The sequence below is a fragment of the Sorex araneus genome, chromosome 3, assembly GCF_027595985.1.
Source record: "Sorex araneus isolate mSorAra2 chromosome 3, mSorAra2.pri, whole genome shotgun sequence".
NCBI lineage: Eukaryota > Metazoa > Chordata > Mammalia > Eulipotyphla > Soricidae > Sorex > Sorex araneus.
Genome location: NC_073304.1, coordinates 141323234 through 141340662, shown reverse-complemented (window position 1 = coordinate 141340662; position 17429 = coordinate 141323234). Strand labels below are relative to the sequence as shown.

The 17429-nt window shown below is 42.0% G+C and overlaps 1 protein-coding gene across 7 annotated transcripts in view; it reads right to left on the bottom strand.

Annotated features, from left to right (window-relative positions):
• The window catches only part of RIN2 (Ras and Rab interactor 2), a 299434-nt gene that overhangs the window by 128371 nt on the left and 153634 nt on the right, over positions 1-17429 (bottom strand). For 4 of the 7 annotated variants that reach the window (XM_055131458.1, XM_055131462.1, XM_055131459.1 and 1 more), the window contains exon 1: positions 5505-5751. Coding sequence is in view for 2 of the 7 variants with exons in the window: in XM_055131457.1 (XP_054987432.1) it covers positions 5505-5561 (57 nt within the window). In the remaining 5 variants the exon portion in view is untranslated. Of the gene's footprint in view, positions 1-5504; positions 5752-17429 lie in introns of those variants that run through there. The other 3 variants (XM_055131457.1, XM_055131456.1, XM_055131461.1) reach the window with 3 other exon arrangements.

The following is a 17429-nucleotide window of genomic DNA, read 5'->3' as shown; positions in this document are numbered from 1 at the left end:
AACTCCAACAACAGTAGTGAGTTTTGTGTTGAAATATGGAATGTAACAAGGTAAAGAGAAAATGAAGTGAAATTTATCAGTTACACAGGCGGGGACAGGGGGCACGGGATGGGAGGTATACTTGTGTTTTTGGTGGTGGAATATGGGCACTGGTGAAGGAATGGGTGTTTGAGTATTGTATAACTGAGACATAACTGAGAACTTTGTAACTCTCCACATGGTGATTCAATAAAATAAATAACTTTAAAAAAAAAAGAAAGAAAGTAAAAGATCCAACCCCCAGGAGCCCAGTGTCAGTGGATAGAGAAAGACCACACCAATCCAGGATGGATAGTTAGGAGGGATCGAGTGGGATTCTAGGGAAGTCACATACTGGCAGGTGTGGGCTAGAAACACAAGCCCAGACTGGCACAAGACAGGGTCTGTAGAAAGAGTTGGGAGGTAGTAGAAGCGCAGCCTGAAAGTCGTTTACTATAAAGTTGTAGAACACTAAGCCGAAACTGGGTCCCAGCAGGAGAGGGCGTCTCCAAGAAACAATCTGGAGGATGGGGTGATTTGGGAGAGAAAAATGATGTTTAGTGGTGCAGACGTACTGTGAGTGTCATCCATTATTCCCCAAATGGATTCACTGTGAAATTTAGGAAAAGCAAGAAAGATAAAGGGGACTGAGCTTCTCAACCCTGGCATGGGATCACACAGAGCTTTTCAAGCTTTCATAACATCATTCTTAAATAGTCTCTTGGGTACAACACTCCCTTGAAATCTGTGGATTTAGTGTCCATTTCTGTCATGGAGGTGTAGATAACTGGCAATCTGGTTGGGGTATCACCTACTTCCTCACTGTATTTTCAGAGAAATTTAAAGTGGAAAGATTCTATTTCTTGCCAGCAGTGGAAGAAAATGAACATTACAGCTGTAGAGGACTATGGAAAATGTGTTTATCTGACATCAAACTTCTGCGGTTAATGCATGCAGAATATAATACCATATGAATAATAACCATGGGACATTTTCAATTTTTTCCAGAATGATCTGCTACTCTGTACATTGTTGAGGGCCTTCATGATCCATGCATGTTCTGTGACTTAACCTGAGTCATTTTCATAAGTACAAAGATAGGAAACCACAAATCAAGATTTGTTGTAGTGGTTAGAAACTTTGGTTTCAAAGCACAAACTAAATAGGTGAATTAATTATAAAAAAGAAGTTCAAGGATTGCCTTTGAAATATCAATGCTTTACACAAAACCACGTGAGTCTTAATAACAAAAAAAGCATAATAAGCAGGTGAAAATCAAATGTAAGCCAAGAATACAATCCTAGAATTCTCAAGTGTACAACAGTGCTAGAGGTTCCTGTGGAGAGTGGCTTTGGGTCAACTTAGGGTCACTCCAAAATGTGACTTGAACCCATCTTGTTAGTTGAGCCTCAGCTTTCAAACAAAGGCCACTTTCTCAAGAAAGATTTTTCTTAAAATCCCTGCTAGGTTATATTTTCTCAGTTCCTCATTTGTTGTTATTGGTATTTAGGCCACACCCTGCAATGCTCAGGACTTATTTCTGGCTCTGCATTCAGGGATCACTCCTGGCTAGCTCAGGAAACCATCTGACAGACTAGGGATCAACCCACATTGGCCATACGCAAGGCAAGCAAGCACTTTTCCTTTTTTCGCTTGTTTTGTTTCTTGTTTTGTTTTTGTTTTGTTTTTGGATCACACCTGACAATGCTCAGGGGTTGCTCCTGGCTCTGCATTCAGGAATCACTCCTGGCAGTGCTCAGGGTTACATGTGGAATGCCAGGGATGGAAGCCAAGTCAGCTGCATGCAAGGCATGTGCCTTGTGCACTGGACTATCTTTCTGGTCCCAAGCAATCATGTTTCCTGCTAAACTCTCTGCAGCCCCACACAGCACCCCTTTTACTTCTCAAAAAACACTGATGTCAACTAGGATTTATAATTAGGTGTTTTGTGTTGAAATTATTTAATTCATTTTTTTTTTGCTTTCATGAAAACTTCATAAAGTCAAGAGTGGCTTCTGTTTTTTTCTGTTCTAGTGCTGAGTGCAGAGCTTAGTTGATCTGAATGCTCTATAAATGAAAGTAAGAATGAAGCAGGAGGCATGAAATAAGGGCCAGCAGGCCCCAAAGTGCAGTGGGACAAACCACTTATCAACTGAACCTTACCCTGGCATTTAAAAAATGTATCTCCAAAGGAATTGGGATTAATTGTTCAAAGGGTAGTTTATTTCATACATGCAAATACTTATATGCCAAAATAAGGAAATAAACAACACATGATATATGTTTGTTTAATGTTATAATATTTTATAATAACTACTTATGGAATAGCAATGATAAATACATGTCCATACAGAAGAGGAACAAAAGAAAAAAAGTAAAAAGTAACTAAATTTACATGGAGCATTCAACAATTTAAGCACTTGGGCTTGGGGCGGGGGAAAGGACAATAACAAACATGATGAGACACTCACTACACATCTCACAGGAGGACAGAGTGGCTCACAGCCATGTGGACCTTCAGATGAGACATGAGCTTGACTCCTGCCTCCAGTACCTACTTTGCTTTTCTTGGGGTACCTGTAAACTAACCACTTAAGAGTTAAATGCACAAAAAAAATGAGTGACCTCAGCCCTAATTCCCTTATAGTAAGTGAGTGGGTGGATGGAAACAACCTTCCAAGAAAACAACTACTACTAGAACTCCCTTCCCCAGATGCTACAGGAGCTCCCTGCTGACCCCCAGTGGGTGGCTTGTGCCTCCTCATTCAGCAAGTTATAATTTGCAAATCACTAATTCAATACATATACTTCTCAACACATCAATTTACACAGTTCAACATTCTCCACAAGGGCATTGGGATACAGGAATGATGGAGGAAGACTTGCCTCAGCAGGTTGAGGCAGGCAACTCATCTCTTGCCTTATTGATGTTTTCATAAGAGACCAGAAACAACTGTCAACTACCATAGCTGCTGTTCAAAATTAAAAATAAAACACAACTTGATTTCCCCAGGACTGCAGGAAAAATTGGCTTCAAAGGACTTAACATTAGTTCCAACATGGTACTTTCTGAAGACAATTTTATCTTATTTGGGGGGTGGTTTGGGGACACATTGGCAATGTGCAGAGCTTACTCCTGGCTCTGCAGTCAGGGAACTGTATGGGGTGCCAGAAATCGAACCCAGGTCAGCCACATATAAGGCAAGCGCCCTGACCACTGTAATGTCTCTCAGCACCCCAAAAACAATTTTAAACAAGCTCGATTTTCTTCTTTTGCTTTGGCTTTAAAATCTAACTACTATATAAAATCCAATCCCTCTGTGCTCTTAGAATAAAGTGGTAATTATGGAGGAACCAGTACTTAGGCTGGTACAGACAATGCCTTGGGTTAAGGTGGAGTTAGAGTTCAATGTTTCTATCAGGCAGGAATAAATATCTCAGCATACAATGGAATCTAGAAACTAAAGGTAAGTCAGGAGTCTAAGGTGGGCAGAAGTGGGGGGCAATGGAGGGGGACTAGTTTCTGATCTAAGGGAACTCAAGAATCCTACCTTGTGTGGGTAGATGTCATATTTTTAATTAAAAATGAGTCATCTATTGAGAAGTGGGACTCTTATGTCCACGGAGCTTAACCATTAAAGGATCGAGAATGGAGACCATCTGTGTCAACATACTATTTCTTCTAGGATATTTTTGTCCAGGAAGTAAAAATTACAAACCAATAAATAACCACACTGTTCTCTGCAGAAAATTCCTATAAAACAAGTTTGTCCTGGCTTCAAGATTTGCTCACCTGGTAGTAGCTTGCTTATCAAACAATGATTTACTTGTTAGGATACTTGAAGGTCTTCATTTGATTTTAGCCACCAATTCTGAACTATTAGCTGCTCAAATGCAATCATTTCACTGCCTTGAAGAGAATGCAGCTTAATGAATTTGGACTGAGATCCAGAGCCCCACAAATATATCTCTTAGCCTCCCTCTGCTAAAACACCAATAAGACTGTCCTTCAGGCCGTGAGGTTATTGAACTTAGCATTGTAACACTTTTCTGATGGATTTATTATTTTTTAAAATTTACAGTTTAAAGAAGAAATCAGTTTTGATCACATAGAAATGGTCACTACTGGGGCTGGAGTGATAGCACAGCGGGTAGGGGGTTTGCCTTGCATGCGGCTGACCCAGGTTCGATTCCCAGCATCCCATATGGTCCCCTGAGCACGGCCAGGGGTAATTCCTGAGTGCAGAGCCAGGAGTGACCCCTGAGCATCACTGGGTGTGACCCAAAAAGCAAAAAAAAAAAAAAAAGAAATGGTCACTATGTATATGAAAGTGAAAAAATACTTACAAATATTAGGGTAAGCTAATCATTAAGCATTATCAGTTTCCCTACCTAAGAAAATCAAGAGGTCTTTTATATTTCCAGGGAGAATGATCCGATGCTGGAATACCTGCTTATAGTTTATCTTCCTTATTCTATTCTCTGACATGATTCTGTATATTTTCCAAGTGTTCAACAAGTGAGTATGCTTTATTTTGAGGAGAAGCAAAAGAATATAAAGCAAAAATCCCCAAAAGGATTTAATTTCCAAGTGTCAATTAAAAAGGATACCAAGTCTTAATTTAAAACACAAACATCCTCCTATACCCAAGTATACACCCACTTAGACTATGAACACATTAAAGAAGAAAGCACAAAAATTTTGCCACGTCAATAATAATACAGATCATGAAAACTTACTGTTCTAATAAAGCTGCCTTGGTCCTATCTTTTGAGATTTAAGAGAATTCTGGGATATATGATCAAAGACACCAGCAAATTACATTTAAACACTCTAATCACTCTAAGGCATAGGCTCCCCAACATTTTTATTCCCCCTCCCCCTTTCTATAAATAAAATTACTCAGCATTCCTCCTTAGGAATTGACCTTTTTTTAAGTGAACAAACAGAAAGCACTCCCCAAATTGAACCTGAGACTACTTCTACCACCCTGTATCATTCCAGGGCTCCTCAGGGGCTGATTTAGAATACACAGGTGCAGGGGAGTCCCAGGGCTCTGGTTGCCCCTATTTTTAATGAATACTTAAAGGACTCATACAATCAAAGAATAGATGATGTAGGCCTACACCATTGATTCTATGGAGTGCTGAGTCCAGCTCTCCATAGAATGTCCAGCTGGGGGAGGGGAGGGGAAGTCAAAGTCAACAGCTGAGCCGTTCACTAATAAAGATTGCATCCATTGTTTCACAAGAGTGGCATCTCTTGGTGCAGGGCCCCTGGGACTGTCTGGGGGCACTAAGTCACAAACTCCATCCTACTGTAACTCCCGGTAACAGCTCCCAGCTGGGCTCAGGCAAGCTCCGTCACCCAGAACTGGCTCAAAGCGCAGTTTTCTCTCTGCAGCTTGCCGGAGCCTGCAGCTCCCAGGCAGCCCGGCGGAGCCAGAAAGCTGACCACACGCGATTCCAACCCCGCTTCCTTTTACCTTAAAGAAACTTCCTCGCTTGTCCAGACCTCGGGCGCCCATGGTCCAAGCTGACATCTCCCCAGCAAGGCTCTCTACGGCACGCCTGGGACTCCTGAAGGTAGAGACATTTTTAATGGTTAGTCCAGCCTGTAGGAAATTCCTCTCTAAGCCACAGAACACTCACAACAACAGTCCTGCCAAGATCTTTTTCCGTCAACAACACAGTGCCATTTATTTCCCACCAAAGCCCTTCCATCTCCTTTCAGGCCAATTTCCTGCCTCAGACAGCACAGTTCCTAGACTGGGCCCCACCTCATGGCCCCACCTCCTGCTTCCCCCGCTGACAAAGAAGGTCTCTGCACTTCCAGTGCATAATGATTGCTTTGTCTTTGCCTGACCTCACGCTCCAGTTCTAAGAGGTCCAATAATCAATGTCACTGTAATCAGCTATGAAGCTCATGGACTTAAAAGTGGCTGATCGCAGAGGGAAGGCAGAAGAATGTGGCTCGGCATGGCCCGGGAAATCCTGCTGGAATGGATGAGGTCATCCTTAGCTGGCTAGCCCTCTCCCCCAGGCAAGGTCAACACAAGGGCACAGGGAATAAAATCCCCCTATTTTTCTCCTAAGAAATCAATGAATGGAGATGGACTTCTGTGACCCCATTCACAGATCATGCTCGGGTTGTGTAAGAAACAAGTAAACAGATCCGTAACCCACGGAAAGAGCAGGGTGTATATTCTGGAACATAGAGGGAAATTTCAAGCAATGAGATGATTCTGATTCATCACCATGGCTGAGTTTGGAATTTCCCTCACTCCTGCATGCAAATGCTTTTACCTTCCTCCTCAGCCCCCAAACCTTTGATTCCCACTTCTAAGTATAACACAAACACACCTGGCCAATACACCTCCGCCCAGCTAGTGAGTATTGAGAGGAAGGATGCTTATACCTCCCTTAGTTGTTGGCGGCGGGAGGGGAGTGGGGCTGGGTCAGGAGCAATTCTATACGCTTTTCCATCCACACTGACTTCAGCTCATCACAACATGCACCAAGATACAACTGGTACCAAACACCATCCCAAACACAGGAAGGACAACTGTTGAAATACTAAGTGAAAACATCTTCCAGGATATGCTGATGAATAGTATAAGGTACTCAGTCTCTGAGGAGAAGGGATAAGGCATGGAGATCACCCTACAGCTGCCATGCTGGGGTTATTTTATTATTACCTGGTGGACAGAAACCGCAGTGACAAAGTATTTCAACAAGTAGAGAAGAATAAGTACTTAAAATTGCAGCGAGAGCAAGCAATTTGAAGTCAGATTCATTACTGCCCAGGATTTCTTTCTACCTCATACTCATAACTGACCACAATGACCTGGGAATTCCATCTAGGAAAAAATAATAATCAGAGCACACCCACCCCTCCTTCCAGAACCTTCACTGGTTGTAGTTATTCCTCTACAGCTCATTCACTTTCAGGTAATAATCTTCCCTCTGCTTCTTTGTGTTTGCTATTCTGCTTGGGTGATGACAAACGCAAAAGGTTCCAAAAACCTACTGAGAAAACGGGTGAACTTTCCATGGCAATTCTGTTTATATCCGGGGCTTCAGGGTCTTGGCTCAGCAAGCAAGAGGAGCCCCAGCTCCAAGTTCGTCACTGAAGAGTGAAGTCAACGGAAAGGAGGTGCCCCAGCAAGCAGTGCCGTGAGCAGAACTAGAGCGGACTCCGGAGCCACATGGTAACGTTGGGAGCAAATAATTAACTCTTCGGACTTAGAAGCATGCAAATAAAAATGTACGTATTTTGCAAGCAAGCCTGAGGTCAGTGATTCTTCTTCCTTCCAGGCATTTTCTCAGCTGGAGAATTTGACATCAGCCAGCAGCTAAGGACGAATTTTTTTCCTCACTCAAATCTAAATCTCTTTGTTCAGAAGTTCTGTGTTGACAAACCCTTTTTGATGAGCCAGGACGGGCAGGGAATTTCGCCATTAGCAATGGAGCAACTCAGAATCCGAAGCTTCACTCTTTAATAGCTGCCTGTAAAACACATTCCCTTTTGCCTCAAGTGTATGTGATAAGCCACTAAGTCTGCATTCTGTCACTTAGCATGCGGCAGATTTTCTTCCAGAAGATCCAGGTGCTTCTTCCTCCTGCTTCAGGCAGCCAAGTGCCCCAACAGGCATAGAATCAAATAAGTTTGTAGGTTGTTCTAATTTTTTTTTAAAAAAAAAGTTCTTAAGAGCACAAAAAAGTTTTGATTTAAGTTTTTTTCCCTATAATAGTGATAATTTCCTATCCAAACCATAAGCTTAACACCTTAAGTTTACATGGACAGAAATTTAAAGTGGTCCCTTCTTTTCATGTATGGTTCTCCAGCCCTGCCCTCGAAGCTGCACAGCAACAGTTTCATCCTAAAGCCCCCCAACAGAGAGCTAGGCTAACAAACAAAACAGGTACCGTCGTTGTCGTTGGAGAGATTCTAAAATTCTTCCAAACTTAGTGGAAGTGAGCTTCTTTGCTGGTTTCTGAAGGGTGAAGCCGATTCTTGTAAAACAAGCCTAGCATGTCCAGTCGATCCTCCCAGATGCTAACTGAAAGCTAACAAAAAAAAAAGGGAGCCTTAATGAGACGAAAGGACGTTGCAAACATTTTGGAGCTGCCAAAGTCTTTTCAATAACACTACAGAAGGAATGTAAACAGAGCTGGGCTAAAGGACAGTCTGAAACAGGACGGCACTGTCCCTCACTCTGCACAACAGCACGCTCTGTCACACAGCCTCTCCGAGGCTTTGCAGGTAACTCTGAGAGCAACCACGAAGCTGCAGTCTCATCTGGAGCTACTCGGAGAACTCAATGAGTTGTCCAGCTGGACCCCGGGCTGCCTTGATTGCCGCTGAGCGGGAAAGATCACTCAAGACCAGCAGCCCAGCATGGAGGCCAGGCACTGAGGCACCGCTGCGTGCGGGAGAAAGGGATCAGAACATCAAGTGCCTGCTTTCCAGTTCACTGCTCAATGGAGCCTGGCTGAGTCACTGGACACTCTTCCAGCCTTCGGTCTACCTGGCCACAGGCCAGATGTTGGCAAGATAGAAGGTCCAAGATGTACTTAGTGGCTGGCATTTCCCATGTCCTCTCCCCACCTCTCTCCGGGATTTATTCAATCAAACAGTTCTCTCCCAACTTTACTTGCCCTTAAGATATGTAGCAAGGATGATGCATACGCCGATAACCACCTCTTGATAGTCCAACAGGAGGAAAAATTATTTACCCCATGGGCTTTCATCTCCAAGATGCAGTGGGAATTGGCCTCCAAAGTGTTCTAATTGGTCTTTTTCTTCTTCTTAGCAGTTGAATAAGGCAGGCAAAATGAATTTCTAAGTAGATAGTCGTTACAGTGATTTTACAGTCACACTGACTCAAGTGGGAGAAACTAACTCTTGGGAATCCATCTCGAGACTGACCAGGAAAATTGTGCTTCACCTGCCCACACCTCCGTGTCTGAATTCAAAAATGGTCTCTGCATAGTTCCATAATTATCTTTGTATTACCAAGGGTTTTATAGGTTGGACAGAAAAATTGGATTCCAGGTTCAAGTTGTGTCTGTGAATTTTAAGTGTATTGTATCACAGTCTGGAACTTATTTTCTTTCAGTTTTAAAAACTACCGTTTTAAAAAATCAGTTTAAGACTACAAATCTTTTCATTAAAAAATAAATTTATGGAATATAAGAGATCAGAAGCAAAAAACTTTTTCCTCAGTCCTATTACTCAATAACTTTATTATTTTTAATTAGTTTTTTTTTTTTTTGGTTTGGGGGCCACACCCTGTGGTGTTCAGGACTTATTCCTGGTTCTGCACTTAGAGCTCCTTCCTGGCAGGATTTATAGCTTTATGGGGTACTGGAGTTCAGGTCCCAGTCCACCACATGCAAGGCAAGCACCTTAACTCCTGTGGTGTGTCTCTGGCTCCATATTCAATAACTTGAAAAAACAAAAAGAAAAAAAGAAAGAAATAAAAGGAATAAGGAACAATGCTCATTGCAACAAATTTCCCAAGAGTAACCAAAACCTATTTATTTAATTTTTTAGGCAGTGCTTAGGACTTACTCCTGGCTCAGGGATTACTTCTGGCAGGGATCAGGAGACCAGATATGATGATGGAGATCAAACACTCATGGCAAGTGGCTTACTCACTATACTATTGCCCACTCCTTATTATTATTTTAAGCTTTGTGCTTTCTTCTCCTTTTTTTCTTCAATGCCAAAGATCAATCTTAGGACCTCATACATGCAAGACAAGTGTTCACTGCACTGTAACTGCAGCCCTAATCTTACATTTAAAGTAAGGTGCCTTTCTATCTCACGATTGACATGCACATTGAGTTAACTCCTGATGGAGAGCCAGCCTTTCCCTCCTTGGACACTTGGTCTCTAGCAGAGACTTCGCTGGACATACCCAGTCAAGGCAATGCTGAATGCCTCCCCCCCCGCCACACACACACACATCCTGCCCTAGGTAAAATGTACTAGCCACAATAGTAAACTGTTTTTCACCTCCCTCCCTTTCATCTTTGCTCCCACCCCACTGGATTTTTTTTCCCTAAAATTTTTAGGACTTTTCTACTTCTTTCAATAGTAACATAGGTTTTGATGTATAAGTTTTTCACATCCTTTGTTAAATTGACTCCTAGGTATTTGATGTCTTAAATAGTGTTGTCTTTTTTGTTTCTCTGTCTTCTAGCTTATCTAGCAATAACCAATTATTGTGTGCTGATTTTGTAGCACACCACTTCTTGATGGTATTGGTTTATTTTTCCGAAAGGGTTTTTTAGTGGAGTCTTTGGGTTTTAGGGTTTTTTAGTGGAGTTTTTGGGTTTTATTATTTTTTTTGTTTGTTTTGTTTTAAACTAGGTGGTCACACCCAGGGACTGCCCCTGGCATTCTGTAATTCCACCAATGGCCAACATCCAGAGATTTAAAACCAAGCTCTGGGAAGAGAGCTACACAGAGAATCTCTTGCCCACGTGCCTGGCTATCTTCCCTGGGGGCCCCTCGGAGAGGGTCGGCTTCAATTTCCCTCCCTGCCCCAAGCAGAGCTCCTGCAGATGAAGACCTCTGGAACCTAGCCACAGCCATGCTCAAGGCCTCTCTCCACACATTCAGACGAGCCTCACGCATGAAGGTACCAGCAGAGGAACACTGGTGTGGGACCCAGGGCTGAGACCTCCAAGCCTGCTTTGATTAGGTCTGGGCCTCTTCCATCCAGATTCCCCATTTTCCAGTAGCTAGGCGGTCTGCCCAGGGACTGCCCCCGGCACCATGTAATCCCACTAACGGCCAACATCCAGAGACTTAAAACCAAACTCCCGGAAGACATCTTATAGCCTAGTTCTCCCTCGGGGAGAACCTGGCAAGCTACTGAAAGTTTTCTGGCCACATGGGTGAGCCTCGCAAACTCCCCATGGTGTGTTCATATGCCAAAACCAGTAACAATGATGGGTTTCATTCCCCTGACCCTGAAAGAGCCTCCAATGTGGCATTGTTGGGAAGGACAAGTAAGAGAGGCTTCTAAAATCTCAGGGGTACAAAAGGAGGGAGAGAGAGAACAAATTGGAATGCCCTGACACAGAGGCGGAGTGGGGTGGGGGGATGGGATTGGGGGGTGGGAGGGATACTGGGTTCATTGGTGGTGGAGAATGGACACTGGTGGAGGGATGGGCTCTTGAACATTGCATGAGGGAAAAACAAGCACAAAAATGTGTGAATCTGTAACTGTACCCTCACTGTGACTCACTAATTAAAAAATAAATAAATTTAAAAAAATTTTGAAAAATAAAATCTCAGGGCTAGGACAAATGGAGACATTACTGAGACCACTCGAGAAATTCGACGATCAATGGGATGATGATGATGATGATGATGATGTTTTAAGCTTAGTTTGTGCCTTCATTATTGTTGATTTTCAGAAATATTTTTATTTCATCTTTGATTTTCTATTTGACTCAATAGATATTTAATAGTAAGTCATTCAATTTTCAATTGTTGGAGTTTCCTCCAACTTTTTATGGTTAACTTCTACCTTTATTGATCTGATTCTATCTGGTTAACCTTTTCAATGAAAGAGTGGGTGTTGGGGCCTGAGTGGACAGTACAGCAGAAAGGATACTTGCTTTGCACATAACTGACCCCGTCTTCAATCCCAGCATCCCATATGGTCCCACAAACCCTGCCAGGAGTGATTCCTGAGCACAGATTCAGGAGTAAGTCCTGAACACCAAAAGCAAACCAAAAAAAGTAGGGTGTCAAATCTCCCACTCCTATGTGTTCCCACCAACATTTCTCCTCAGGTCTATAGCAGTTGTTTTGTTTTATTTTATTGTTATTATTTTAGTCCACAACCAACAGGGATGTGTCCAGGGATCACTCCTAGCAAAGCTGAGGGGACCGTATGTGGTGCTCAGCATTGAATCCAAGTTAGGTATATGCAAGGCAAATGTGCTACCCACTGCACCATCACTCCAGACCCTAGAGCAGTCACTTCATAAATATTGCTGGTTCCTCATTGATGCATAATGCTGGTTAAGTGTTATGGCTTCCTGATCTACCGATCTTTTAACCAGAATGTAATATGCATGACTATCTCTTATTACTTTCTTTAGCTTGAATGCTATTTGGTCTTGATATTGTATCATTATTCCTACTTTTTTTTAGTCTACTATGAGACCATATGACTATTTTTTAACCATTCACTCCAAATCTGTGTTTATCATGGAAGTTCATATGAGTTTTCTGCAAACAGTTGGATTTTGTTTCTTGATCTATCAAGCCAACCTGTGCCTTTTGATAGGACAGTCCAAACCATTGATATTTAAAGAAATTATTTGTATGATGGAAAATTTTGCCAATTTTCTACATGGATTTTGATAGTTTTTCTATTCAACACTTGTTTTTCTTCTTTCTTTCTTTCTTTCTTTCTTTCTTTCTTTCTTTCTTTCTTTCTTTCTTTCTTTCTTTCTTTCTTTCTTTCTTTCTTTCTTTCTTTTCTCTTCTTTCTTTTCTTTCCTTCCTTCTTTCCAGGCAGCCATTCAGTATCCCTTGCAGAGTGGGGTTAGACGCAATGTTTTTTAGCTGTTGTTTGTGAGAATGTCTTTATCACTCCCTTAAATATCACCGGTAACCTTGTAGAGGATTCTTAGTTGAAGGTTCTTTTCATTCAGTACTTCTTCCACTCCATTCCATTCTCTTCTTGCTTGTAGAGTTTCACTTGAGAAACAACATGTGATTGTTTCCTCTGTATGTGAGGCTTTGCTTTTTGTTTCTGCTTAAAGGAAACTATCTCTCTTGTTCTTGCCATCTGATTACAGTGAATCTTGGTGTTGTACTATTTGAGTTTATCATGTTTGGCACTTGTTAGGCCTCTTGGATTAGGGCACAAGTCTCTGTTCTCAGACCCAGGAAATTCCCAGTTATTATCTCTTTCACAGCCATTCTTCCCTGTTCTCTCTTTTGTGTCCTTATGGAATTTCTATGATTTGGAAATTGTTTCTCTTGCTATTGTTGAATACCAGGGACTTTTCATTCTTTAAAGTCTCTTTTCTATTACCTCTTCTTTATTGATGAAAACATGTCCCCTGACTTCGAAGTGACTGATTCAAGTTTTGGCTGATTCCATTCCACTTTGAGTCTTGCTACTGCATCCTATAGCTCCTTCAATTCAATTCTGTTTGAATTGTTTCAATGAATCAATGAATGATTATTGTTGCTCTGAAGTCCTCTTTGGGCAGTGTTGAAAGTTCTAATGGACTTTCCTGGGGTTCTGTCCTCATCTGTTGATGCAGCTAAACCCCTTTACTTTTTCACCATTCCTTGTACTTCCTGAGAAGCTCCAAATTCCAGATAACCTGAGGAGTGATCTGGCGCTCCCAATCATAATATCAGGCTAGTGACTCAGACTCCACTAATGTCTGGCAGCCACAAATGCTTTGTGAGAATTTCCTTTATTTTGGAAAGATCAATCTACTGTCTGTAGTTATTATTTATATGCACCTAAATGATAGCAGAGGATTTTTGTCACCAGAACCAAACTGTAACTGCTATAGTATCAAGGTATAATTACCCTGGATCTGGCCTAGGGGTCATAGTTGCTTGATTTTGGCAGAGTGACCTCACATTATAACTTTGACAGTGACTGGAGATTGAGGTCACGTGCACCCAGTAATAGCTGTTTAGCAAGCTGACTTTTGTAACTATGGGGGAAGTGTTAAATCTTTCCACTTCATCAATAATATATTTATCCCCCCCCTACTTTAATTGTAGTGTGGTGGAAAATACTTAACTTTCTAGGAGAATAAAAGTTCCAAGTTTCATCATTTGCCTATAGATCTAAATATGTAAATATTTACTAACAAATACTTCCATTAGGTCCAATTCCAAGTACCAACTCTTTCAATTTTCTGTAGATAACAATTCTAGAAAAGTTTCCAGGTGTATTTGAGACATCATTGGAGTTCACAAAACAAAAGTTTCATTAGAATAGATACAAACCAGTCAATGAAATAAAACTGACTAAGCACCTTGGCAAGTCTAAATAGTTTTAGACTACTACTCTACCAACCTGTATTTTTATTTTTAATGTTTCATTCTGGGTCTATGTAAAGAGCCAGTTAAGCAGTACGTTTGGTACCCAGTTAGAAGTTGATGTACCCTGGTCTAGGTTTAATGGCATTGGTTCTTTTTTTTTCGGCTTTTTGAGTCACACCCAGAGATACACAGGAGTTACTCCTGGCTCTCTGCACTTACATATTACTCCTGGCAGTGCTCAGGGGACCATCTGGGATGTTGGGAATCAGACCCGGGTTGGTTGTGTGCAAGGCAAATCCCTATCTGCTCCAGCCCCAATGGCCTTGGATCTTACCTTGGTTCTCACCCTGGCGGCAGAGTGCTGAATTAAAAATGAAATACCATAATGTCTACAATTATGGTCTTCATTCAAGAGAAAAGTTTTGATTTAGTGTTTTCATTAAATCACTTACACCATATGTCATCCCGATGCTCATCGATTTGCTCAAGCGGGCACCAGTAATGTCTCCATTTGTCCCTGTGGTGTGCTAGTGTAACAATGGCGTCTGCTCACTCCAGGAACATGAAGAGCCTCAAACCATTTATTAAAACCATTCATTTCCATTAAATAAGTCAACAAAATACTTAAGTTATAAAAAAAATTATCTAAAATTAGGAAGAAGTTTGGCACTTAAAGGATAGACACTAAACCATCTGCAAGAAAATCTAAAAAGAATAGCTTGTTCACTCTATGTTTTCATGGCTTTTACTTTTATGGATTTTTGTACACGTATAGTATTTATACATGTGGCCTAGCCCCACATTATTCAGCATAGAGCCACTAGTAATACATGACAACTAAACACTTGAAATGTGGCCAGCATGACTAAGGAACTGAATTTTCAGCTATATATTTTAGCAAAACCTAAACTTTATTTTACTGACATATTAGTTTACATGACTGTATCCAAATATTCTTAAACTGAAACCAGCTGCCTTCTCCTTCCAACATTTTCATGTTGGTGGTTAAAAACATCCCCAAGAGTTGGGAGATGCATGCCGAATGTAGACTATAGATGGAACACAATGGCCATTCAATGCCTCTATTACAAACCATAACACCCAAAAGGAGAGAAAGAACAAAAGGGAATGCCCTATCACAGAGGCGGGGGGTGGGGGGATGGGGTGGGGGTGGTGGGAGGGATGCTGGGACCATTGGTGGTAGAACATGGCCACTGGTGGAGGGATGGGTACTGGGTCATTGTATAAATGAATTGCAAGCACGAAAGTGTGTAAGTCTGTCACTGTACCTCACCGTGATTCACTAATAAAAATAATAATAAAAAAACATTCCCAAGAGGTTGGGGTGATGGCTCAAGCTGTAGAGCACAAAGTATGATAGACCATGAGTTCAAGCCCCAGCACTGCTATTTCCCCACCCACAGCACTGCAGCCAGTGACATACACTATCAAACCACACACACACACACACACACACACACACACACACACACACACACACACTCAGTAAGCATCCTGCCCTGTTTTTGAAATCAATTCCCCAGGAGCACACTTGAGAATATTTTATAACCTTCAACCAGCTCCCATTAATCAAGGTCCTATAGATAATAAAAAATTGGATCACATGTCTGACAATTACACTAATACTGCTTCTTTTAGTAAAATAAGGCCCATCTCTCTGACTAGTATGGTATCCAGCAAAAGGGAAGGCCAGAGACTAATACTTGTCTCTTATAGATCTTACTCTCACTCTCCTGGCTCTTCTCCAGAAGGTAGAATGTGTTTCGTTAAAGACAAGAAAGGCAATTTATATATGCCTCATACTGGCATACAATCCGAACTGGCCTGACTCTGATGAGGGAGGAGGGGGAGGTACAGCGTAGAGCTCACCCTCACTTCTCTGGGGACAGTGGCCCTACTGCTTGGGTCCACAAAAAAAAAAAAAAAGAGTGTAAAGCCTTACACTCTTTACTCACAAGTCCATTTTCGCTACCTCTTCTTGTTGCCTGACAGAACAATCTGCAAACCAAAGGGCTCCTTATAGTGACAGCTTCAGTCACTGAGACTTTCCTCTGGGAATCCTGCTCTAGTTAGACCTGTGCTTTGCTTCTCCCTGTTTGAAATTATTTTTTGCGTCTTTCATACTTCATGGACGTACAGCCAGAGTAGACAGAAGTCAAAGTGTTGTTCAGCTGGCAGGCTTGTGCCTTACTTCTGGACTATTTTTTTTTTGGGGGGGGGGTCTGGCTGCAATTTAGAAAAACAAAAAACCAAGCACTCATTTTTGGCATCTCTCTCTAAATTTTTGGCTTCTTTTTCTGAAATGTAGCTTCAAACACTGACTTTCCACTTAACATTCCACATTCCATTCCTGTGAAGTCCTTCCTCTCCTTCCATTAAAGAAACACCAGGCCCGAGAACTTGGGCCTCAGCTACTCGGTCACTTGCCTACACCATCGCTCAGACCTTAGAAAGAGGTGATCTTAATGGTTTTAGCAGCAACCTAATGTCTGTACATCCCTGCTCTGCGGCCATATCTTTCTACTATGTACCCTGCAGGCCCACAAAAAAGGAAAGTCCTTGGCAGCATTCTGTTCCACTATTTTTTTTAATTGTAGGGTGGGAGGGCAGCAGGGTTATGCAGTTTGCTGGGGGCCACAGGGTTACACTTGGTGCTACTCACAAGGCCATCTGAATCTGGGAATCAAAGTCAGGCCCTCTGCGTGCTCCCCATGAACTTCAGCCCTCTCTGCTATCTCAGAGGCCCACTGTTCACCTTATAGCTGAGTATCAATATCCCCTGGTTGGGCACTCAAGCCTGGGTATGATCAGTCACTAACTCCACCCTGTAATCTCAACAGTGATGTGTGTGTGTGTGTGTGTGTGTGTGTGTGTGTGTGTGTGTGTAGATTGGGTCTGATCCCTCCAGAATAGTGATCCCATAAAAACAGAAATGGAAAACATGTGTGATTACCATCCACCTATCTTTGTTAAGTATTTTTGCATGTAAATATTTGCAAAAATCAATGACCACCCTGTTAAACCTAGAAACAAGTTATTCTAAGTCAGTCACCTAAGCTGGCAGTCCCAAACTGAGATTCTGAAGCAACCACAGAATCTCACCAGTGTTCAGGGGTCTTTTTCCAGTTCACTGCTCTATGACAGCTCTGGGCAGTGCTCAGGGGATCATATGGTACTGGAGATCAAACCCGGGGTTTCCACATGCAAAGCATATGCTCCAGCCCTCTAAGCTCTCTTTCTGGCCCACATTTCTATTTGTTAATAATAGTGACTTGCCTCATCTAGAGCCAGCCCCCTCTTCTCCTGGATGGAAGAGCACTGAAGTGTGCCTCGGAGACAT